Below are 25,538 nucleotides of genomic sequence, written 5' to 3'. Positions count from 1 at the left end.
ATTTCCAGGTTGGAGTATCTCCTCAGATTCTTATTTAGCTTAATGCCAATAGCATTTCATAAGTCCCATTATATTCAATTTATGGTTTGGAGGAAGTGAAAGCAAAAAGACAAGTAGAAAAGAGGGGAAATTAAGATTCTAATCTTGTCTGGAAAAAATAAATACAAAACAAAAATGTCTCTGTGAGAATAAAATACGTAATCATAAAGACATCCTGCTTAAATTAAACTATCAAAGAAGCCTTCACTTAATTCGCACTTGTACCATCTTTTGAACATAAACAATAAATATTTAAATTACCTATGAAGTATGCCCCTGATCTTATCACCAACTCCAACAATCATAACGTCTTTTCCAGCTGCTGTGAGTGCGGCCACCTCACTTTTCATCTGTTTAGCAACTGAGGAATGAATAGCACCGCAAAGTCCTCGATCCGAGGACACACCAATGATGAGGTGTTTCTTCTTGTCTTCAGGCCCCTTAATATCAGCTTTTTCATACAGAGCTTAAAAACAAACAAACAGAACAGCTAGGAGGAAATAACCTGAAACTGTTGCACTGTAATATAGTAGCCTTGATCTGTGATAATGATTGCAGAACTATATAGCTTTTATTATGTGACCCTGTGACTGTAAAAACCTTATGACTGACACTTCTTTTATCCAATGTATTGGTAGATGAATAACAAAATAAAAAACAAAACAAACAAAAAATAATAGGGGGAGAAAAAGGATATGGGATGTTTTGGGCTTTCTTTTTTATTGTTTATTTCTCTTTTTGGAGTAATGAAAATGTTCTAAAATTGACTGTGGTGATGAATGCACAGTGATGTGATCATGGTGTGAACCACTGACTATACTTTGGATTGATTATATGGCGTGTGAATATATCTCAATAAAACTGCATTAAAAACAAACAAAAAGGCAGGAATTTTTTTTATACGCAATTAACACTAAATAGAGCAATAAATCCTAATTTACAAAACAGTTGGCTATTTTTAAAATGATGCATTTAAATTTAGGTGACATTTGATTAATATAATCAAAAGTGTGTACTTATTCCATTTACAATCAGGCTGAAAACCATAAAGGTCTAACTCTACAAAGGTATCTAAAGGCCAATTAATAGTCAATTTTAATATGTGAATTATAGTGTTTGATCAAGGATGTGTGCAGCTAGCTCTCGTATGTTCAGAAGACAGAGCAATGGATGATGGATGACAGGGAGGGAGGGAGGGAAAGAAATAGCGACGTGAAAGCATGTTAAAGTTGGTGGACTGGGCTATTGGGGGGGGGTCTGTGTATGATGGAGTTCTGTGTATGGGTTTAGTATTGTTTTTGCAACTGTACCTATAACTTTGAATTTATTTGAAACAAACAAACAAAAAAATAGTCAATTTTAATTTAAATATTGACCGAAAGAAATCTTGAGTACAATTAAAGAACTTGTAAAAAAGGGATCAGAATTAATAGAGGTACCCACTTAACTAGGTATCAGACTTCTAGAGAATGTACTTTTCTAGTATACAACCAAAAGCAATTATGTACTGAGCTGCGCACATAATCTGTATATCAAGTTCTTATAAAAACTATCTACTTTAAATAATGGATGCCACTTAATTTCTGGTATTACTTTAACAAAGTCACTTTGTTGTTCCCATTCTCCAAGAAGCAGAGGCCAAGACCAAGTTCAATGGGATTAAATGCCCATAGTTTTTAGTAGGCAAAATGTCTATGAGAAAAAAACAGGCAGGAAGCCTGAAGAGGCTGAGAGCCATCAGACCTTGATGCAGGGCTGGCATATGGGAAGAAGAGAGGGAAAAGAAGCTTCCTAGACCTCCTTGCAGTTTAAGGAAGGTTTGGCAAAAATGTCTGGGACCCCCAAGTCAAGCAGACAGCCAGAAGAGCCTCATGTCTCTCAAGACCTGGCCTGCCTTGGGATTGGGTGTGCTCAGTCACTGGCCAAGGGTAATCCACGGGAAACCCGACTTGGGTACAAAAACAGGGATGGATTTCTGCAGCTGGGGCCAATTATGCTCCAGGCACTTACAAGGCACATTTTCAAGGACACCATGAACAAAAGTCCTACTGGAAATCTCTCAGTGTAGGGCCGTGATTCAAATTTCAATACCTGAGGATCCACAAAAAGCAGAGAAGTTAAATACTCAACTCCAAAGTTTGGGGGAGCGGGGAGAAGTAACATTTAAGTCTCTTTTTATTTTAGTTTTACATTGAACAGTAAGAAATACATGTTTTACATTTTTAAATACTTAATATATACCAGTTAGTACCTTTTTAGTTTGTAAGTCTTGGAAGCAGACTTGAATTTTTAATATTATGCTACAAATACTTTAATCAGATATCTAACCTAGTTTCTTTATTAAAAGAATAATTTTGTGGTCATAGACTTTTCTGGGGAACTACTTTACTATACTTATTCCTATCAGCAAGAAAGGTAAACAATGAAACAATTTTCCTTTTTTCATATAAATATGTTAGGGAGTCATTTTTAAAGAAACTTTTCATTTTCCAAAGTTGAACTAATGACAGGTTTAGACTGAATAATGTGGTAAAGAGAGTTATTTAGGAGACCATGAGGAGATGCAAATATCAAGTGCCTACTATATCATACATTCTACATATGCTAGGTATCCAAGGATACAAACAAATATGAATAAGATACATTCCTAAATAAATTGAAGATTTTGTCCTTTCAAGGTTAGACTCGAGTCAATCCACCAACATTTACTGAAGAACAATCTATGTGCTTAGTATTGTGCTAGGCACAGAATGAGACTTTTGAGAGTGAATGGGTTGGCGCTTATAAGGCTTGCTAAAACCTAGCCTATCCACTCTCCTTGATACCTGTTAGGTGAAACTAAATATGGCACTTTCACAGCATGGAGCCATTTCAACTGTGGCCGCATGCTCTATCATTTTCTCATACGAAGTTTTCTTTAGAAGTATAAATGCATGTTTAAAAAAATATGGAAGAGTAGAAAAAAATTACTTCATAAGGCAATTATACCTCTAATACAGATATATTATTACACAGACATATTAAACAAAAAATGCATGTTATCATCTTCAATTTGGAAATAAGCAGGTTTTGCCTTCTTATGATGTTGATATTTAACGATTCCACTCATGTATTATGTTGGTAAGGGCCATCTTTCTTTAGTCTTCATTCCCTAATGCATTTATTGAGCTCATACTGAGTCAGACACTGTTCTAGGAGCTGGGGATACAGGAATGCTCTTAAGTCCCTGCTCTTAAGAAGCTGGCACTGTAGAAGGGGAATCAAATAATAAAATAAGTAAACAAGGACAAAATATGCCAGGATGTGATGACTGTGAGGAATGAAAGAATAAAGAGCTATAAAGAAAGTAAGGGAAGCAATGAAAGGAGATGCCACTGGAGGAGGTGACATTCGAAGAGAATGAATGAAGTGCCCAGAAAGCCCTGAGACCATGGAGGAAGAAGGGGTGGAGTGGTACAGAATGAGGGTGGACAGGCAGCCAGGGACAGGATCATGTAAAGGCCTAATATATAGGTAATGGTAAATTCTATTCTAACTGTAAAGGAAAGCTGCTGGAGGATCTGGGGAGCAGCATGACCTGATTCATGACTTAAAAGGGTCACTGTCGCTGCAGAGTGGAGAAAAGACTGTCGGTATACATGTGCGGGGTTGGGGAGGGGATGGGGGTAAGTGCCAGAGCAGAAGGAAGGACACCAGTTAAAAGTCTACAAATAGCACCGCGCATTAGTGACTAAAGTATTTAAAATTAAATATTCTTTGGGAAGATATGAGCCCAAAACTTAAAATTTGGATGAGGATATTGAGTTGAGGATATTGAGGCTGAGGGCTGGGTAAGTGGAGTTCAATGAACGATTTTCTTTACTTCCACATTAGCACAGAATTTTCCATAATAAAAAGTTTAACATTTTAGGTGGCCTTAAATCAATGTGAGACAGGATGATGATGGCAAAGCTAAGAGAGGGAATATAATCACAGGTTAAAATGGGAATTTTTCAGCTCTTTAGTTTTTTATCTCTCTAGTACGGCTTTATTATTTTGTTTATGTCTAAGATCAAACAAACTCATAATGAAACAAGCATAAAAACAGCTTAAAACCAAATATAAATTATATTTTTAAGCTATCACATCACCCCTCTTTCCATTAACAAGATAAATCAAGAATGTATTCTATAAAATTGTAAAGGAAAAATGCTTTTGTGCTTTTAAAAGGATAAGACTAGTGATGAGGAAAAGAATCTTTAAAATGAAGACTTTCAGCTTCCCCTTGCTTCTGCATCATTCACAGTCTCCAAACACTATCACGAGTCACATCCGTGACTGCACGGTCACCTCTCCAGTGCAGGTACCACCCCACCCCACCGTTGCCCCCACCTGCAGTCCTAAAGTATCGTCATATCACAAGGTAGCAGGATGAAGTCAAGCCTTTGAGTCTGATGCACTATATTTACAATTTCTTTTGATGGTGCATTTAGTCATCTAGGAGAAATTTCAGAACATTTAGAATGTGAACCTAGTCATATGCAGTGGTTAAGATACAGAGGCTTTGAAGACAAACCATGTAGGTTCAAACAGAGGCTTTTTGCCATTTTATATGCGATCTTGGGCAAGTTACTTAAATCCTGCGTGCTTCAGTTTTTTCTCATCTGTAAAGTGGGGACTCTAGGCTTCCAACCTCATAGGGTTGCTGTGAAAATTAAACGAAAAGGCTTGGCATCACAGTAAGTACTTAATGAAAATCATTAGGAATCTTCTTTACATTAATCAATTCTCTGTGATTTGTGAATTACACTAATCTCTTACCCAAAGATCCTACTCCATATACGCGAGCCGGTTTCAGCTCCCTCTCAGCTCGAGCATATTTTGCTGCTGCTACCATTTTCATAGACTTGGTAATTTTCTGGATGTTTTTGATCGACTTTAGTCGCCTGGTAACTGAAAAATATAAGTGTTGTGTTAAAGTAAAGGAGTTATAGTACAATTTTATTTGGGAATTTATCAAAATAATTTTCTAAAGTACAAGGGAAATTAATTAGCACTTTGACCATCAAAAATGAGTGGATGCATGATGCTTAAATAAGCTTAATGTTAGAACTAGTAATAAATAAAGGAAGGTCAAACTTAGCTGTTACTTAAACAAGACAGGCAAAATAGCATCATAAGAGAATAGTACATTACGCATTTAAAATAGTCAATGGTATTAAATCTTTAACCACATATTCCATAGCATTACTTTCATATATGTAAAAGTAGTTTCCAATTATATCATTATCATCATTCTTCAGACAACAAAATAAGAACAAAACTTTCTCATGTGTTATCTCATACTGGTCCATTCCAAAGCAAGTCCCATGTACATGCATACAACATAGTCATTTTTTTCAATTTTGACCAAATATATAATTATCTAAAACAGCATATTTTTGAAAGTATTTTTATTATTTGGTAAAATTTTCTTCATTTACATTTTGAGACAAAACAGAGTACTTACTATCTTTCAAAGTTGCCATATTTCGAACATGGGTCCTAAGAATAAAGATTTTAAAAATATTTCAGTTTTTGGAAAAATAGCTGCATTGTACAAGAAAAACTAAGTTAATGTATGTATTTCAAAAATGCTCCATAAAGCAACACTCTATCAAGTTCAGTGCTCTGAAGGCATGATTATGTATACGAATATACATATTTAAGTTCCTTAATACTCAAGGCAAACCCTGTATTGAAGGCCTCACTCTATTTTACTTAACTGTAACACAAACCTTCCACTTAAGTCACAATGGCATTCACACATACATGCTCTACTCCACCTCCATATCTCTGCCACAGTATCTCCATATTTCCCACAGAGAAAGGTCCTTCCCCTTCTTGGGCTACCCAAGTGTAGCTAACTTCTAAAGAGCATTCCTTGACTCCCTCAGTTCACAGCAGTCTTTTCATAAAACATCTAGAGTCAATTAGATATTCTAACATATTCTAGTCATGTTAGAATACATAGTTTATATGGATAGAGTAGAGTTCATTTAAAAAGATTTTTAACTTTTCAAATGCAACCCAACATTTATTAAGCAGTTAGTATGTTCTAGGCACTGGTGAAGAGGACATAGTCTCTGACCACAAGAAGCGTACTATCATAAACAAGATCCATGAAAACTTACATTTACATAAAATCTACAATAAATTTTTTCCCACAGTCTTTTAAAATTGAAGTGCTTACACTCAACCATCAAAATGATTTCACTTGAATCAAATGATGATGGAGGTAATTATTCAAGTTTATCAGCATTACATGTTTGCCCAGTTTTAGTTTGCTTACCTGTTTTAATCTACGTCTTCAAAAGGATAAAACTCCAGCTTTTTTCAACCCTGACATCTTGACATACTAAAGCACTAAGAGCATGTGAATACATAATCAAATGTGTGTGATTTATGGTCCCTAAATACTTCATTTTTCTTACTTTTTCTATAACGTAGTGTCTTCACACTGGTTTAGTTTCCTTCTTTTCCAAGGTCCCATACTTTAAATAAATCTCAGATACGAATTTTACAACCAAAAGAGTATGAAATTGTAAAAGGCAGAAGACATCCTTATTAATTCTTAGTAGTTCTTTCATTATGTAAAAAATTTCAGAGTACTTACTATGTAACAGAAACTGTACCGGGGCTAGGTATACAATAGTGAATATAACAGGACCCCCAGCCTTGGAAAGCGAGGTCTACTGGGGAAGACAATGCATTTTAACTCTAAATTGCCTTTCAAACCCTCAATTTCATATACATTACCTGTGTTTGTCAAAGAAAGCTTCATGGAAGAAATGAAGAAAGAGTAATTGTGCATAAAGAAGGAGGGCATTGCCAGGAATAGAATGCAGTTTTGAAAGATTTCTCACCGTTCAGAAAAAAGTGAGAAATGGTAGAAGATGAAGCTGGAGACATAGCTTGGGGTTAGTAAGTTTAAATTTCATTTTATGGATACCAAGGAAACAATGAATGGTTATAAGCCAACAAACAAGTATAGCTTTTCAGCAGAGTTTCTTGGATGGCAGAGAAAAGCATACAGTGAGAATGGATTATTGATGACATTTTGTAAATAAAGGGCTGCTGCAGTTTCCAGACAATAAATGATAAGAAACTTGACTCAGGTGTTGATAAAGTAACAAGAGGCAAGATTTGAGAGCAAGTTTTTAGAATGAAGAGGAAAACGATATCTAACTTAACAACCTGAATGGATGGTGTTGTCATTAATCAAGAGAGAAAAACTGGTAGTGATGATCTCCCTGGAGATAATGAATTCTGAATATGATATAGTTAAGAAGACCATGGGGCGAGGTGGAAATGTCCATTGGGTCTGAAAATAAGGAGAAATTTTAAGATCTGAAATAGAGATTTGAAAACTATCAGTAGACATGGTAGTTGATGTCTCCCTCTCCCGACCCCTCCACTCCCTCCAAAAAGCAGGCAGAATTAGAAGAAAAGAATATTAGGATTAGAACTTGTCAACAAATCAACATTCATGCAACAGTAATGGCTCAAAAGAGCAAATGAGTAAGAATTGTGCATGGAGATAATGAAAGCAGAATAGTTTCTCAGAGTTGGGGATGAAAGGAAAGAAGGGAGGAAGATAAGGCTACAGCCTGAAAGAAGTAAGGATCAAGGGATGGATGTTTTAGGATGGAGCTTGAGGCTGAGGAAAAGGATACAAGAGGAAAGGAAAGGACTTAAAACAAATGAAAACTTGCATAATAAAAAGGCAAAGGTCTAACTCAAATAACTACTGGGACCAGGCAGGTAACGTAAGTGAAGACAGCACAGTGGATGAAGACAATGAGCCCAAAAGCTCAGGATGGAAGGAGTAGCTGCTACTCTGCTCTATTCAACTGGGAGCCCAAGTATCCCTTTATAACAATGTTTTAATGGGAACATTCAAACAAAAATATGACAGTCTTTTAATAGAGCCATTTAGTCAGGGCAACACAAGTGAGTTACTTGGTTAACTGCATTTATTTATTTCATGGAAAATGAACATGAATTTTTTAGTTTTTTAAGTTGGCCAAATTTCTTAATTTTAAAATGATCTAACAGAAAATACAAAAATAAAATAAAATAATTTCTGTACCTACAAGAAAAAGTTAATTACCTCTGAGAACTCCAGATACTTAAGCTCCACCACTTTGCTGGTGTGAATTAAAAATACTGGATGAATGGCTTCCTCAGATTCCCAAGAAGCTTCCATGATAGTTTTGGACATTTCTTAAGTTGGGACTTTTTGTCCTAAGATACTGGCAGTAAGCTGGAGTTGGAGACAGTATTAAGCTCATCTCAATGCATAACATAAAATGCAAAATAATTTTTAAAACTCTAAGATTTTTAAGGAGGCATGAAAAGATTTAACTGTGAGATTTATTCTCTATAGTACATTTGCAACAATGAAAACAACCCAAAGTTTCTGACAACAGGAAACATGTTAATTAGTCAATCTCAATCAATAAAATGAAAAATCCAAATGCCATGAAAAATGATGTCAAAAATTTAACAACACTGAAAGATGCCCATAATATTGTGTTAAAAAAAAAAAAAAATGCAGGTTAGGTGACTTCTGGATTCAGATCCAAGCAGGATAATTACAAAAACAAGCAAACAAACAAAAAAAACCACTACACCTAAAAATATCATATTCAAACTGCAGAAAACCCAAACAAAGAGAGCTTTGTTGTAAGACAACAGAGGAAAACAAACCTTACCTGTAGAGAAACAAGGATAAGAACTACATTGGACCTCTTGTCAGAAACCATGCAAGAAGAGAGTGGAGTAACATATTCAAAGCATTAAAAGAGAAAAACCAACTCAGAATAATGTATCCAGTGAAATCCTTCATAAATGAAAGAGAAATAAAGACTTTCTCAGACAAAAACTAAGGGAATATCTCAGCAATAAACTTGCCTTGCAAGAAATATTCCAAGAAGTTCTACAGAGAGAAGGAAAATCATATAGGTCAAAATTTAGATCTATATAAAGAGAGGGCAAACATCAGAAAAGGAATAAATGAAGGTAAAATAAATCTTTTACTTTTCTTTTCCTTAATTGATCTAATATATAACTGGCAACAATGCACTGGATGATTATAGCATATGATAAGTAAAATGAATGACAGCAATAGTATAAGGGACAGGAGGAACTGGCAATATTTTGTTATAATGTATCTGCCTTGGAGGGTGGGGCAAAATGGTGGAGAGGTGTGCGGGTTGCTGGTGCTGAGTTCCAACTTGGCGGGCCAGGGCCAGGGAACCTGGTCAGCCCCTGGGGGAGGCGATGGGCATGGGCAGTAGCGCCCTCCACAGCCCCCCCCCCCCAGGGAACCTGGCCAGCCCCTGGGGAGGGTAGTGGGCATGGGCAGTAATATCCTCCACAGACCCCCGGGCCTGAGAAAGTGGAGCCGGCCACAGGCCCCATCTCCCTCACCCAAAATACAACCATTAGAGGAAGCTTGCCGGAGAAAACCGCCCCCCTTATCTTGCCCGCACACTCCCCGTTGCCAGAGCAACTCCCGCCACCGCCAGTGCGCATACACCGTTGCCAGAGCAACTCCCGCCCTTTTTCAAACGACCTCCGCGCCCTCTCAGAACCAATCCTAGCCTTTATCCCCTCAGCATTGCCATGTAAGAACCCCACACCCCTAACACCAACCCCGCCCTCTATGCCACCCTATATAACTTGTGCTCACCCCTAAATAAACGCTTTTGGTTCAACCCTCCTGAAGAGAGATTGTCTCGCGTTCCTCTCTCGCCGCCCTCCACACCTTGCACGCCTCCGCCGGGGACTCGACCAAGTCCCCCGCCTCACCTTCGCCTCCGGGAAGAGCTGCCGCCGGTACCCCTTAAGCAACCCTGAGCGCAGAGGGTTCCGTGGGTGCCTGCCCCTAGCTGCGACCGCAACTGGTGCCCCGTGTGAGGCCACATCTACTCATCCCCTCTCCACACAACGGTCCAGCAAATCGCCCGCTCGCCCGGACGCCTCTCCATCTCCCCTTCCCCTCGCCTGCAAGGTAAGGGCCGCCTCTCCCTCGCCGCTCCGCGCCCGGAGCCGCCTCTCCCTTCCCGAATTATCCCGGCTACAAATACTATTGCCCCCGACTACCTCTCGTCTTCTCTTTCTATGACCCCCATTCCTCCTAACACTCTCCCTCTACCCCTTCATTACTTTGGTGTAGTCCTCTGTGTCTTCGTTTCTCTGTTCGGCGCAGTGTGCCTCGCCGTGACCGCCCCCCCCAGACTGTTCCCGTTACCAGAGAGTCCTGCTTTCTGTTCTCGTCGTCTTCTTCGGCCTCGCGGCCACGGTTTACCTCATTCTCCTTGCTCGGTAGACGACTCCCCCCTCCTTTCCCCTCCGCTATGGGTAATCGTCTATCCGCATACCAAGCGCCTCAAGTTCGCGCTCTGGCGGGTCTTCTGGACACACATCGTTGTAAGGTGTCTGTCCGGCAGCTGCAAGTATACTGGGACCTCCTGCTGCCCTTTAACCCATGGCTCACCACTTGCCATCTTTGGGACCCCGTCACTTATGATCGCCTTATTGATCGGGTCACCAACGCCATGGAACATGAGAGCAAGCGCTTCCCTCCCGGCTTGCTCCCCACCTTAATAACCGTCCGCTCCTGCCTTCAAGGCTCCCTTCCCCCTGATCGAGGCCCCATTAAATCCAAGGAGGCCCTGTCGACTCAATCGACAGATTCGGACAGTGAGACCTATGCGGACCACGACTCAGACACAGAATCCTTAGTTGAGCAGATTAACAACGCGCTCGAAGTCACCCCCCAAAAACGAAACAATACCGAGTCTCGCCAAGATGGCGAACTTCCTCCTTCTTCTTCCACCGAAGGGAGGAAGTGCTCCAGCGATGACGTCAGCCCTGAGCCGGGCCGGAAACCGCATGCGCTTTACCCCGCCCTTCCACAGGGCGGAGCTAGCCCGCCATCTTACGCCTTAGCTACGCCCACCGCGCCGCCATCTTGCGACACTTGGGGCCTCCCGCTTCCGCTTCCCCCTTCGGCAGACTCTTGGATTACGCCGCCGCAACCCACACCCACCCCCCACTCACGACCCGCCTTCCTCTCCCCCTTAGAGCCGCTGCCGGCGGCTACCGCCGCCCCTCCCGCCCCGCCGGCAAACAACCCCTGGCTGCCTTCTACACCTCAAGGCAACCCTTGGGGCAACGCTGCCCCTGTCCCCACTCCCGTGCCAGGCCCTCTGCAAGCGCGTCCTCCTTTCCCTCGCGCTTTTCGCTGCTTTCCCCTTAACGTTACCCCCACACCGCAAAAACCGTACGACTGGTATCCCATTGACTCAGACACTATCAAGCAACTTCGCAGGGCCGTCAAGGAGGACGGATTGGGTAGCCCTTACGCTTCCCAAATACTGCAGGATGTCGCCATGGACCTTTGCCTCCCCCAAGACTGGGCCTCGCTTGCCCGTACCATCCTTGGCCCCGGCCAGTTCGTTGATTGGCGTGCCCACTTCCAGGCAGAAGCAGCTAGGCAGAGCGAGCAAGACGCAGCCACTGGGGCCACTCATCCCCCTGAGGCTTACTTGGGCACGGGAGCGTTTATACACGCATCCGCCTATACCAATGCACTCGCCACCTTTTGGCCTATCCTTCGGGGAATCGCCCTACGAGCGTTTGCCAACTGCTCCGCCTGTCGGCCTAATAAATTCACCAAGCTCTTCCAGGAGCCGAGTGAGCCTTTCGCCACCTTTGTCTCCAGAGTCGAAGAAACCTGCGCTCGAAAGGTAAGTGATCCCCAGGCCCAATTGGCCCTCGCTCGAGAACTCATTCTCGAGGGAGCCAATCCCCCTTGCAAGCAGGCTATCCTTCCCTTGCGGGAGAAGAGCCTACACGATTGGGTACTTGCCTGCAGCGCCTTTGACCCAGCTGCCGCGTCCCTAGCCCAGGCTGTCTCTGGCGCTGTCACTGCCGCCTTAGCTGCCAGGGAGTGCCCCAATGCAGAGGTAGACCGGGAGCCCAGTCCGGAAATACCCCCGGAGAGTGAGATTATACGCCTATACAGACGGGCAAAAGCAAGCCCCCTGCACCTCCATAACCCCCACCCAAGCATTGCTTCCCTTCTAATGATCATGCTTGCCCTCGCCTCTTCCACCCAGGCCAACTCACTACACCAACCTTTTAACTGGACAGTCCATATCATGGGGGGGATAGAGAAGGACCTCCTCTATAATGTTACAGCCGAGGCTCCTTCGTTTACTGCCAGCATTTGTGATTTTGTTCAATTCACAGGTTTAAACAACAATAATTGGTTACGTAATCAATGTCAAGGCGGCCTCGTTTCTGGTTATTACATTTGTCCCTCCACAGGCAAAGGCTGTGCTGACCCCTCGCATTTTTATTGCCCCTCCTGGGGGTGTGTAACAATGGCCTACGGATGGTCTGAAGCTCCCAATAGAGATCAGCACCTCCAAGTGTCATGGACAAAGCCAAATTGGCGCAATATAACCCTTAAGGTTAAAAACCCCGGTGAGGACAATTGGCTTAGTGGCCGCACATATGGCCTCCGCCTCTACATGGAGGGCTATGATTGGGGTGGTCTCTTCTCCATACAGAAGAGACACCCCACCGCCACCGATCCGAGCGGCGTTGGCCCCAACAAAGTCCTTAACCCCCTTAATCCACGGCCCTCCAGCCGCACCTCAGCTGCAAACAGCGCATCGCCAACCCCACCACCCCAACCTTTTCTGCCCCCCTCTCGTTACTCCTCTCCCCTCCTCGGCCTTATCCAAGCGGCCTTCACCTCAGTGAATTCCTCCCACCCCAATCTTACCTCCTCCTGTTAGCTTTGCCTCTCCACCTCCTCCTCCCTGTATGAGCCCGTCGCCTCCAACCTCTCCTTTTCAGAAAATACAGAGAATAGCCCCTCGGAATGCAATTGGAATACCTCTGCCGTCCCCCTAACCTTTCATTCGGTTTCCTCCACAGGAAAGTGCATCCGCCCTCTCTCATACAACTCTCCCAACCTCACAGCTTGTGCCAACTACTCATCCCCCGACAGCTCTGCCAAATTTCTTATTCCCCACAACTCCTCACAATGGCTCTGCTCCTCTACAGGACTTAACCCTGCCTTAACGTGCGAACCCTCAATACAACTCATGAAACTTGCCTCCTAATTGTCCTTATCCCTAGGGTCCTATACCACAGCGAGGAAGACTTCTTCCTCCGCCTAGAAAGAACTGCAGCTCCTGCCCCTCTGCAAAAGCGAGAGCCCATCACCGCCCTCACGATCGCCTCCCTCCTAGGTCTTGCAGGCGCTGGCACCGGAATCGCTGCGCTAGCCAGTCAAGGCTCCGCCCTAACTCACCTCCGGGCGGCTGTTGACGAGGACATTCGTCACCTACAAAACGCTATTTCCCATCTTAAAAATTCTGTTAACTCCCTCTCTGAGGTCGTGCTCCAAAACCGCCGAGGTCTCGACCTTCTTCTCCTCAAAGAAGGAGGCCTTTGCGCCGCCCTAGGAGAAGAATGCTGTGTATATGCCAATTCCACAGGTCTCGCCGAAAACAGCCTAAAGAAGGTCCGAGAAGGACTAGAACAACGCAGAAGGGACCGTGAAGCCACCAACTATTGGTCCCACATCTTTACCCCCCTCCTCCCATACCTCCTCCCTCTCATCGGCCCCCTACTAATGATTATTCTAGCTCTCACCCTAGGGCCCTGTATTATCCGCAGACTTGTCCAACTTGCTAAAAGCCAGGCCAATGCTGTCTTCTCATCGTTTGTGCAAGTCCAGTATCAACGACTTGCCTCTACTGAAGAAGCTGACCCTCCGCAGCGTCACCACCCTCGTCCATCCCGCAAGCAGCAAGGCCCCTCTCGAGCGCCCGGGCGCCACACCAACGCCGAGCTCCAGCCTCTCTGAGCGGCCGTCAATCCTTTTCCCCTCCCCGGCCTCCCCTTTCCCTCATCCCTTGGCGGATCTCTCCTGTGAGCTTCTTCTTCTAATTAGAAAAGAAGGGGGAATTGCGGGTCGCTGGTGCTGAGTTCCAACTTGGCGGGCCGGGGCCAGGGAACCTGGTCAGCCCCTGGGGGAGGTGATGGGCATGGGCAGTAGCGCCCTCCACAGCCCCCCCCCCAGGGAACCTGGCCAGCCCCTGGGGAGGGTAGTGGGCATGGGCAGTAATATCCTCCACAGCCCCCCGGGCCTGAGAAAGTGGAGCCGGCCACAGGCCCCATCTCCCTCACCCAAAATACAACCGTTAGAGGAAGCTTGCCGGAGAAAACCGTCCCCCTTATCTTGCCCGCACACTCCCCGTTGCCAGAGCAACTCCCGCCACCGCCAGTGCGCATACACCGTTGCCAGAGCAACTCCCGCCCTTTTTCAAACGACCTCCGCGCCCTCTCAGAACCAATCCTAGCCTTTATCCCCTCAGCATTGCCATGTAAGAACCCCACACCCCTAACATCAACCCCGCCCTCTATGCCACCCTATATAACTTGTGCTCACCCCTAAATAAACGCTTTTGGTTCAACCCTCCTGAAGAGAGATTGTCTCGCGTTCCTCTCTCGCTGCCCTCCACACCTTGCACGCCTCCGCCGGGGACTTGGCCAAGTCCCCCGCCACTCCCTCGCCTCCGGGAAGAGCCGCCGCCGGTACCCCTCAAGCAACGCCGACCGCAGAGGGTTCCGTGGGTGCCCGCCCCTAGCTGCGACCGCAGTGGTGAGGTGGGGTTATTTAGTTACTCCTCTAGGGCAGCTGATAAATACCTAAGAACTGTCTGTAACAATGGTTTGGGGGTCTTCTGTGACCAGAAACACATTGTACACCAGCCTGGAAGGGGTGGAACAGCTGAGATTGCAGCAAAGAACTGTAAGTTTCCCTGGCCAGAGGACTGCCCCCCCTCCCCGACAAACACACACACAGGCATGGCAGACTTTCTTGGTACTGGTTCCCCCATGGAAAAAGAAACAGTCTCTGGTAGGAGCAAGGAGTGGGGCTCAACCAGGCTCAAACTGCAGAATTAACAAATCTGGACTGCTGAATAAAAACTCCAAGCACAGATAATTCAGGAGCAAACAGGAAAGGAAACCAGAGGTTTTGGCCCTGCAAGAGAAGGTGGGGCTAACAACAACAACAACAAAACAGAGACTTGGAGTTGGAGGAGTTGAGAATACTGGAAAAGGGCTGGGCCCTAAGAAAGAGGGGGCATATAGAAAGGGGTACCAACTCAGGCTCATGATTGGCAAACCAGGGAGCCGGGGTCTGGTTCTAAAAAGGGTTTCTTTTTTTCTTTCTTTTCTTTCTCTCAGATTCTTTAATGTTTTTTTTTATTTTTCAATAGCCCATTAGAGCTGCCCAAACCCTCAGGTTTCAGCACTGCCCCAGGCAAGGGTGGAATTGTCTGAAGTAACTGATCAGGTGAAGAAGATAATTCCCTAAATGGCGTATCTTTAAATAGCCTATACTGGGAGATGGAAAAGTAGCTAGGAGAAGCTAAAACTGTGGCTTTAATCTAAGCAGAGAGGAGGCACAGCTGACAGAAAAAAATAAAATGAAATTAAAAAGAATAAGACAGAGACTTTTGGAGTTGGCGAGCTCAGAGGGCTGGAAATGGGCTGTGCCCCAAGAAGGCGGGTGCACAGAACCAGGTACCAGCTCAGGTTCTAGACTGGCAAAACTTGGGGGCTGGGAAAAAGCTCAGAAAAGGGATTTAAAAAAAAATTATTCTAAGTAGCTCAGTAGAAATACCCTCAGCTGGACCCAGGCAAGGGTGGAGCTAAGATAGGTCTGAGACACAAAACAATGAGTCTAGTGGGGGAGATAGTTCCCTAAAGGGCATAACTTCTCCAAGAAAAGAGGGGGATGGTGGTGGGGCCCAGCTCAATTGATGGCTCATTTTCAGAGAACTCAGACTCCAGAAGCTGGAAAACAGAAACAGCTTGAGTCAGCCACACCCCTGGCAGAAGACAGGAGCTGCTGAGAATTAAAGGCACTGCATCTCTTGACACTGGTGGGGAGCTGCAGGCTGACAAGCACCACCTGCTGGACAGGACAGGAAAAGCACAAAGTCTAGAGGCTTCACAGGAGGGCCTGACGACCTGCGGAGTCTCATCCTCAGGGAAACGTCATACCCTCCTCCCGAGACCTGGGCCTGTCTGGACTGGGAAAATCTGATTGGAGTCGATCACATCTGGTGAGATCCACTCACAAAAAGGATACACAGAGGCAGGGCAAGAACCAGGAGAAAAAGAGCTGAAAAATTCTGATCACCTAAACATAAATTAGGGTTGTAGAATAAGTTGAATTGAACACCAAAAAACAAACAGAGAACAAAGCCAACCAACAAAAAAACCCTAGGTAAGAGTGAAAATGAGCTCCAGAATAAACCGATCTGGAAAATCAGATGCCTAGACAGCTAAAAAAAAGCGAGCCATACCAGGAAACACGAAAATATGGTCCAGCCAACGGAACAAACTAACACTTCAACTGAGATACAGAAGTTGAAACAACTAATTGAAAATGTTCACACAAATCTTCTAAATCAAATCAACGAGCAGAAGGAAAACGTGGCAAAGAAAAAGATGAAGGATATAAAAAAGACACAGGACGAACATAAAGAAGAATTTATAAGCTTGAAAAAAGAAACGGCAGAACTTACAGGAATGAAAGTCACAATAGAAGAGATGAGGAACACAATGGAGACATGCAATAGTAGATTTGAAGAGGCAGAAGAAAGGATCAGTGAACTGGAGGACAGGATAGCTGAAATCATACACACAAAAGAACAGATAGGGAAAAGAATGGAAAAATACGGGCAGGGTCATAGGAAACTGAATGACAATATAATGTGCATGAACATATGTTTTATGGGTGTCCCAGAAGAAGAAGAGACAAGGGGCAGAAAGAATAACAGAAGAAGTAATCATTGAAAATTTCCCAACTCTTATGAAAGACATAAAAGTACAGGTCCAAGAAGCACAGCATACTCCAAAGAGAACCAATCAAAATAGAACTACTCTAAACTCTCAGATTTTCAAATGTCAAAGACAAAGAGAGAATTCTAAAAGCAGCAAGAGAAAAGCAATCCATCACATACAGGGAAAGCTCAATCTCTCAGCAGAAACCATAGAGGCAAGAAGGCTGTGGTATGATATACTCAAGATACTGAAAGAGAAAAACTGCCAATCTAATCCAGCAAAAGTGTCCTTAAAAAATGAGGAAGAGCTTAAAATATTTACAGATAGACACTGAGAGAGCTTGTGAACAAGACACAGCCTCAAGAAGAAATACTAAAGGAAGTGCTACAGACAGACAGGAAAAGACACACAGAGAGAGGTTTGGAGAAGGGTATAGAAATGAAGGTATCGGGAGAGAGAAAGAGGTTGATGCTGAAGGAATACAGAATATTCAACAGGACTGATTGTATAGATCTAGAAACAGATAGCACAATACTGTGTGATGTTAGCACAATATTTTAAGTACGTATTTTCAGACAAACAGACACTGAGCCTTTATAGTAATAACACTAAATGTTAATGGATAAAACCCCAATAAAAAGACACAGACTGGCAGAATGGATTAAAAAACAGAACCCATCTATATACTGTCTATAAGAGACTCACTTTAGACCCAAGGACAAAAATAGGCTGAAAGTGAAAGGTTGGAAAAAGACATTTCATGCAAACAACCAGAAAAAAAGTGGGAGTAGCTATACTACTATCAGACAGATTAGACTTCAAATGTAGAACAATTAAAAGAGGCAAAGAAGAACACCATATATTAATAAAAGGGACAATTCATCGAGAAGACATAACAACAATATTTATGCACTGAACCACAGTGCCCGAAAATACATGAGGCTAACACTGACAATACTGAAGGGAGAAGTAGATGTCTCTACAATAATACACGGAGACTTCAACACACTGCTCTCATAAATGGATAGAACATCTAGACAGAGGATTAATAAGGAAACAGAGATACTGAATTGTACAATAAATGAACTAGACTTGACAGACATTTATAGAACACTGTACCCCACAAGAGCAGGACACACATTTCTCTCACGTGTTCATGGATCATTCTCTAGGACAAACCACATGTTGAGTCACAAAGCAAGTCTCAACAAATTAAAAAATATTGATATTATACAAAACACTTTCTCGGATCATAATGGAATGAAGTTGGAAATCAGTAACAGGCAGAAGGTCAAAAAATTCACAAATACATGAAGGCTAAACAACACACTCTTAAAAACCAGTGGGTGAAGGAAGAAATTATAAGAGAAATTAGCAAATAGGTTGAGACAAATGCAAATGAATACACAACATATCAAAACTTATGGGATGTAGCAAAGACAGTGTTAGAGGGAAATTTATTGCCCTAAATGCAATAAAAGAAAAGAGCAAAAACTGAAGAATTAACTGTTCACCTGGAGGAACTAGAGAAAGAATAGCAAACTAACCCAAAAGCAAACAGAAGGAAAGAAATAACAAAGATTAGAGCAGAAATAAATGAAACTGAGAACATGAAAACAATAGAGAGAATCATCTAAAGTAGAAGTTGGTTCTTTGAGAAAATCAATAAAATCAATGGACTCTTAGCTAGGCTAACAACAACAACAAAAAGAGAATTCACGCAAATAACATCAGAAATGGGAAAGGGGGCATAAATACTGACCCCGCAGAAATAAACGAGATAATGAGAGGATACTACGAGCAACTATGTGCTAATAAACCGGAAAACTTAGATGAAATGGACAACTTCCTAGAAAAGCATGAATAACCAACATTGACCTGAGAAGAAACAGATGACTTCAACAAACCAATCACAAGTAAAGAGACTGAGACAGTCATCAAAAACCTCCCCCAAAAAGAAAAGTCCAGGACCAGATGATTTCACTTCACATTCTACCAAGCATTCAAGAATGAAAAATTTTCAAAAAAAGAAAATTATAGACCAACCTCTTTAATGAATATAGAAGCCAAAATCCTCAATAAAATACCCTCAAATCCAATCCAGCAGCACATTAAAAGAATTAGACACCATAACCCAAGTGGGATTTATTCTAGGTATGCAAGGCTGGTTCAACACAAGAAAATCAATTAATGTAATACACCACATCAACAAATCAAAGTGGAAAAACCACACGATCATCTTGATCGTTACAGAAAAGGAATCTGATAAAACTCAACATCCTTTTTTGATGAAAACACTTCAAAGGATAGGAATAGAAGGGAATTTTCTTAGTATGATAAAGGCAATATATGAAAAGCCACAGCTAACATCATACGCAATGGGGAAAGGCTGAAAACTTTCCCTGTAAGAGCAGGTACAAGACAAGGATGCACATACTATCACCACTGTTATTCAATATTGTGCTGGAAGTTCTAGTTAGAGCAATTAGGCAAGAAAAAAAATAAAAGGCATCCAAATTGGAGAGGAAGAAGTAAAACTTTCATTGTTTGCAGATGACATGCTCCTATATGTAGAAAATCCAGAAAAATCTACAGTAAAGTTACTAGAGCTAATAAATGAGTACAGCACTGGGTCAGGGTACATGATCAACATACAAAAATCAGTAGTGTACCTATACACAAGTAATGAGTAATAGGAGGAAATCAAGAAAAATTTCCATTTAAAATAGCAACCAAAAGAATCAAGTATATAGGAAAACTACAAGAAACTGCTGAAAGAAATCAGAGGCCTAAATAAAATGGAACATACTGTGTTCATGGATTGAAGACTAAATATAGCTAAGATGCCAATTCTACGTAAATTGATCTACAGATTTAATGCAATACCAATTAAAATCCTAACAACTTACTTTGCAGAAATAGAAAAACCAATAACCAAATTTATTTGGAAGGGCCCCAAATAGCCAAAAATATCTTGAGAAAGAGGAATGAAGTAGGAAGTCTCACACTACCTGACTTTGTAGCATCTTACAAAGCTACAGTGGTCAAAACAGCATGGTACTAGCATAAAGACAGATATACTGACCAATGGAATCAAATTGAGCATTCAGAAATAGACCCTACTGTCTATGGTCAATAGGTCTTTGATAAGGCATCAAGCCAATGCAACTGGGATAGAGCAGCCTCTTCAATGAATGGTGTATGGAGAACTGGATATCCATATCCAAAAAAATGAAAGTGGACTTCTATCTCACACCTTATACAAAAATTAATTTGAAATGGATCAAAGACCTAAACATTAGGGCTAAGACCATAAAACTTCCAGAAGAAAATGCAGGGAAATATCTTAAAGATTTTGTGATAGGATGTGGTATCCTAGACCTTACACCCGAAGCGTGAGCAATGAAAGAAAAAATAGATAAATGAGATCTCCTCAAAATTAAACCCTTTCGTACATCAAAGGACTTTGTCAGAAAAGTGAAAAGGCAGCCTATGCAATGGGAGACAATATTTGGAAACCACGTATAAGACAAGGGTTTAATATCCAGAATGTATAAAGAGATTTTACAACTCAACAAAAAAAGAGAAATAACCCAATTAAAAAATGGGCAAAAGACATGGACAGACACTCTTCTGAAGAGGAAATGCAAATGGCTCAAAAACATATGAAAAGATGCTCAACTTCACTGGTTATTAGGGAAATGCAAATCAAAACCACAATGGGATATCATCTCACACCTACCAGAATGGCCAATATCAAAACAAAAACAAAAACCCAGAAAATTGCAAGTCCTAGACAGGATGTGGAGAAAGAGGCACACTTTTTCACTGTTGGTGGGAATGCAGAATGGTGCAGCCACTCTAGAAGGCAGTGTGGCAGTTTCTTCAGGAAGCTAAGTATAGATTTGCCATATGATCCAGCAATTCCATTACTAGGTATATTCAGAGGAACTGAAAGCTAAGACACGAATGGACTTTTGTAAACTGATGTTTATAGCGGCACTATTTACGATTGCCAAGAGATGGAAACAGTCCAAATGTTCATCAATGGATGAGTGGATAAACAAACTGTGGTATATACATACAATGGAATATTACGTAGCTGTAGCTGTTAAGACAGAATAAAGTCACAGAGCATATAACAATGTGGATGAACCTTAAGGACATTAGGCTAAGCAAAATTAGCCCAAAGCAAAAGGACAAATACTGTATGGTTTCACTAACATGAACTAACATTAACGAGCAGACTTTGAGAGTTAAAGCTGAGAACACAGGTAATCAGACGCTAGAGAGAGGGTAGAGAGAGGGGGAATTTGATGCTGAAAGATTACAGAATGTTCAACAGGATTGACTGTGTAGATCCAGAAATGCATGGTACAATTCTGAATTGTACTTTTCTATGGATAACACAATGAACAAAGATGATTGTGAGTAAAGTTGAAAGAGGAAGGTTAGGGGCATGAATGACATCAGAAGGAAAGACAGAAGATAAAGACAGGGACAGTATAATTTAGTGAAACCTAGAGTTGTCAATGATGGTGATTAAATGTACAAATATAAAAATGTTTTTACATGTGGGAGAATAAATGAATGTCAACTCTGCAAGGTGTTCAAAATGGGATGATACTGGGGGAAAAATATAATCAATGCAAACTGGAGTCTATAGTTTAAAGCAACATTGTAATATGCTTCCATTAATTGTAACAAAGGCAATATACCAAAGCTAAATGGCTATAAGAGGGGGATATAAGGGAGGAGCATGCAATTCTGGGTGGTGGTGGTGCCTGACCTTTTTATTGCTATTGTATTTTATTTTTTCTTTTATCTTTTTTATTATTCTTATTGTAATTATTATTATTTTTTTGACTAATGAATGTTCAAGGGCTGATTTTGGTGATGAATGCACAACCATATGACAATACTCTGAACAATCAATTTTACACCCAGATGACTGTATGGTATGTGAACATGTCACTATAAAACTGCAGGGGCGGAGAATAAACAGAGGGAAACAAGTACTGGAGAAAACCTGGAGAGACAGTGGTACCTATTCATTGCTGGTAGGGATAGAACGGTGCTATCTGGAGGGCAGTGTGATGGTTCCTGAAGAAGCTAAGTATGTGGTCACCATAAGGTCTTGCAACCTCATTACTGGGTATATACTTGGAAGAACTGAAAGCAGGGATATGAACGGACATTTGCACACTGGGTTTATGGTGGCAGTATTCACTTTGCTTTGCAATGCATGGAGGTTGCCTAAGTGAACACTGACCGATAAATAGAATGGTGAACTGTGGTGTAGGCATACAATGGAATATTCAGCGGCTATAAGAAGGAATGATGTTGTAAGGCAAACAACTAAGTGAATGGATCTTGAGGACAGCAATTTTGAGTGAAATAAGCCAAAACTGAAAAGACAAACATCATAACACCTCACTAATAATGGACTACTATATGCAAACACTGAGAAGTGAATCTTAGAGCACAGGTTATCAGGGGAAGGCTTATTGTAAAGGTTCCTAAATTTTAAGCTCTTAAAGTAGTCAGATCTATTTCTGAGTTCTAATGGTTATCTTTAAATTGAGATGCTGAGCTCTTCGTGTATAACCTGGTTGGTCCCTGAAAGTAAATCAGACTAAAGGGTAAAGGATGATATTGACTGTGTTTTAAATCTTCAACTTCTGTGTGAGACCAAAGAAGAGATGTTTACTTGGTACAAAAACCTATATTTTCTGTAGCACATTAAATAATTTAACTTGTAAGGCCAGTTTATTCAAACACCATAATTACATGGAACGTTGAATAGGAAGTAAGATCTGGTTGCTTTGTACAGGTTAGTGTGAAACCCTGATATATTGCAAAATAATTTGGGCAGAGAATAAAAATGTATCTGCAAAGCCCCTCTAAGGGACTGGGAGAAAATGCAGAAATATTAAACTTCCCCACCTAGGAAATTATTGATATTCTCTCAAGCATTGGGGACTACCAATTTAGAAGGCCGAGCCCTCGAGCTTGGGGCTTGCCCTTATGAAGCTCGTTACTGCAAAGGAGAGGCTAAGCCTACTTATAGTTGTGCCTAAGAGTCTCCCACAGAGAACCTCTTTTGTGACTCAGATGTGGCCTCTCTCTCTCTAAGCCCACCCGGCAGGTAAACTCACTGTTCCCTCCCCCTACATGGGACATGACTTCCAGGGGTGTACATCTCCATGGCAACATGGGACATGACCTGGGGATGAGCCTGGACCTGGCATCATGGGATTGAGAACATCTTCTTGTCCAAAAGGGTGAAGAGAAATGAAACGAAACAAAGTTTCAGTGGTTGAGAGATTTCAAATGGAGTTGTGAGGTCATTCTGGAGGTTATTCTTAGGCGATATACAGATATCCCTTTTTAGTTTTTTATGTATTAGAATAGCTAGGAGGAAAAACCTGAAACTATTTTACTGCAACCCAGTGGCCTTGATTCTTGAAGATGATTGCAAATCTATGTAGCTTACACGGTGTGACTGTGTGATTGTCAAAACCTTGTGGATCATATTCCCTCTATCCAGTGTATGGACAGATAAGTAGAAAAAAGGGAACAAAAATTTTTATTCTTACTTTTATTTTTGGAGTAATGAAAATGTTCAAAAACTCATTTTGGTGACCAATGCACAACTATATGACAGTACTGTGAACAACTGATTGTACTGTGGATGATTGTAGGGTATATGAAGATATCTCAATAAAACTGAGAGGAAGAAAAAAAAAAGTACCTGCTTTACCTGTGAAGAGGTATAGTGCTATTTGAAAGTGGACTTAGATTAGCTGTAAATATAGATTACAAATGCTAGAGCAGCCATTTATAAAAGTTTTAGAAAGTAGTATAATTGATATGCTAAAAGAGAAAATGGAATCATATAATGCTCAGTTAAAACCGAAGAAGGCAGAAAAAGAGATTTAAAAGAACTCACTAAGAACAAGTACAACAAATAGAAAAACAGTTAAAAACAGGTAGATATTACTCCAACTATTTCATATATTTAAATCTGAATGATCTAAATACGTCAATTAAAAGAGAAACTATCAGAGTGCCTAAAAAAAAAAAAACCCACCTACATGTTGACCAAAAGAAACCCACTTTAAATATAAAGAAACACATAGATGAAAAGTCAATGGGATGGAGAAAGATATACTATGTAACACTTATCAAAAAAAAAAAAGTTGGAGTACCTATATTAATTTCAGACAAAGCAGATTTCAGAAAAAGGAAAATTATCAGGGATAAAGAGTGTCATATAATGATAAGGGATCAATTTTCCAAGAAGACACAACAATCTTGAACATATATGCACCTAACAACAGAGTGTCAAAATACATGAGGCAAACTGATAGAATAGGAAGGAAAAATAGACACATGCACTAGTATGGACAGAGACTTCAACACCCCTCAGTGAGCAGATTACATTACAGATCCAGCAGGCAGAAAGCCAGTAAGGATACAGCTGAACTGAACAGCAGTAAATCTAATCAACATGTATAGACTACTTTATCCAACAATGGTAGAATACACATTCTTCCTAAATTCATACAGAGCATTAATCATGATAGGCCACAATCTGGGCCATAAAGCACACCTTGACAAATTTAAAAAAAACAGAAATCACAAAAAGTATGTTCTCAAACCACAAGAGAAATAAACTAGAAATAATCCAGAAAAATAGCTGGAAAATCCCAAAACATGTGGAGATTAATCAACACACTTCTAGATCATACATGGGTCAAAGAAGTCCCAAGAGAAATTTGAAGATACTTTGAACTAAATGAAGATAGAAATAGAAGTTATCAAAATTTGTGAGATGCAGAGAAAGCAGACTTAAAGCAAGCAGACGTAAATAAATAAAACTTGGAGCAGAAAGCAATGCAATTGAAAACAGGAAATTAATAGAGAAAAATTAATGAGACCCATTCCTGTTTGCTAATACTATCATTATGCAAAATACCAGAAATGGATTGGCTTTTGTAAGGGGATTTATTAGGTTACAAATTTACAGCTCTAAGGCCATAAAAGTGTCCAAATTAGGCATCAACAAGAGTAATCTGCACTGAGGAAAGGCCAATGGAGTCCAATACACCTCTGTCAGCTGGGAAGGCATGTGGCTAGCATCTGCTGGTCCTCTGCTCTCTGGTTGCATTTCCAAAATAGCTTTCTCCAAAATGTCTCTGGGCTTCTGTCTCTCTCAGCTTCTCTCAGCTCTCTGCTTGGTTCTCCTGGGATGCTTCTCTCTAAGCATCTGGTAGTCCTCTCTTAGCATCTCTGGGGCACACTCTGGGCTTCATCTCTCAGCTTAGGATCTCCAAACGTCCTTCTGTCTGCATCTCCCAGAGTCTCCAAGAATCTGGGTCTGTGTCGGCTCTCAGCTTCTCCCCAGGGGCAAACTCTGGATTATATACCTTAGCTTCTCTCCAAAATGTCTCTCTCACCATCTCTGAGCTCCTTGTTTCCATGAGCTCTCTTAAAGGACTCCAGGGATCTAATTAAGACCCACCCAGAATGGGCAGGATCACATCTCCATGGAAATAATTTAATCAAAGGTCTCGCCCACAGTT

The 25,538-nt window shown here is 41.6% G+C and overlaps 1 protein-coding gene across 4 annotated transcripts in view; it reads right to left on the bottom strand.

Annotated features, from left to right (window-relative positions):
* Nucleotides 1–25,538, bottom strand: part of ATP5F1C (ATP synthase F1 subunit gamma) — a 42,143-nt gene that overhangs the window by 7,563 nt on the left and 9,042 nt on the right. For 3 of the 4 annotated variants that reach the window (XM_037846776.1, XM_037846777.1, XM_037846778.1), the window contains exons 2-4: nucleotides 5,528–5,562; nucleotides 4,840–4,971; nucleotides 301–505 (exon numbers count right to left, since the gene is read on the bottom strand). In XM_037846776.1, coding sequence (XP_037702704.1) covers nucleotides 301–505; nucleotides 4,840–4,971; nucleotides 5,528–5,562 — 372 coding nt within the window. Of the gene's footprint in view, nucleotides 1–300; nucleotides 506–4,839; nucleotides 4,972–5,527; nucleotides 5,563–8,170; nucleotides 8,192–25,538 lie in introns of those variants that run through there. The other variant, XM_037846780.1, reaches the window with a different exon arrangement.

This window comes from Choloepus didactylus, chromosome 8 (assembly GCF_015220235.1).
Source record: "Choloepus didactylus isolate mChoDid1 chromosome 8, mChoDid1.pri, whole genome shotgun sequence".
NCBI classification, from domain to species: domain Eukaryota; kingdom Metazoa; phylum Chordata; class Mammalia; order Pilosa; family Megalonychidae; genus Choloepus; species Choloepus didactylus.
The sequence above is the reverse complement of the archived record's forward strand: the minus strand, read 5'-3'. Positions and strand labels throughout refer to the sequence as shown.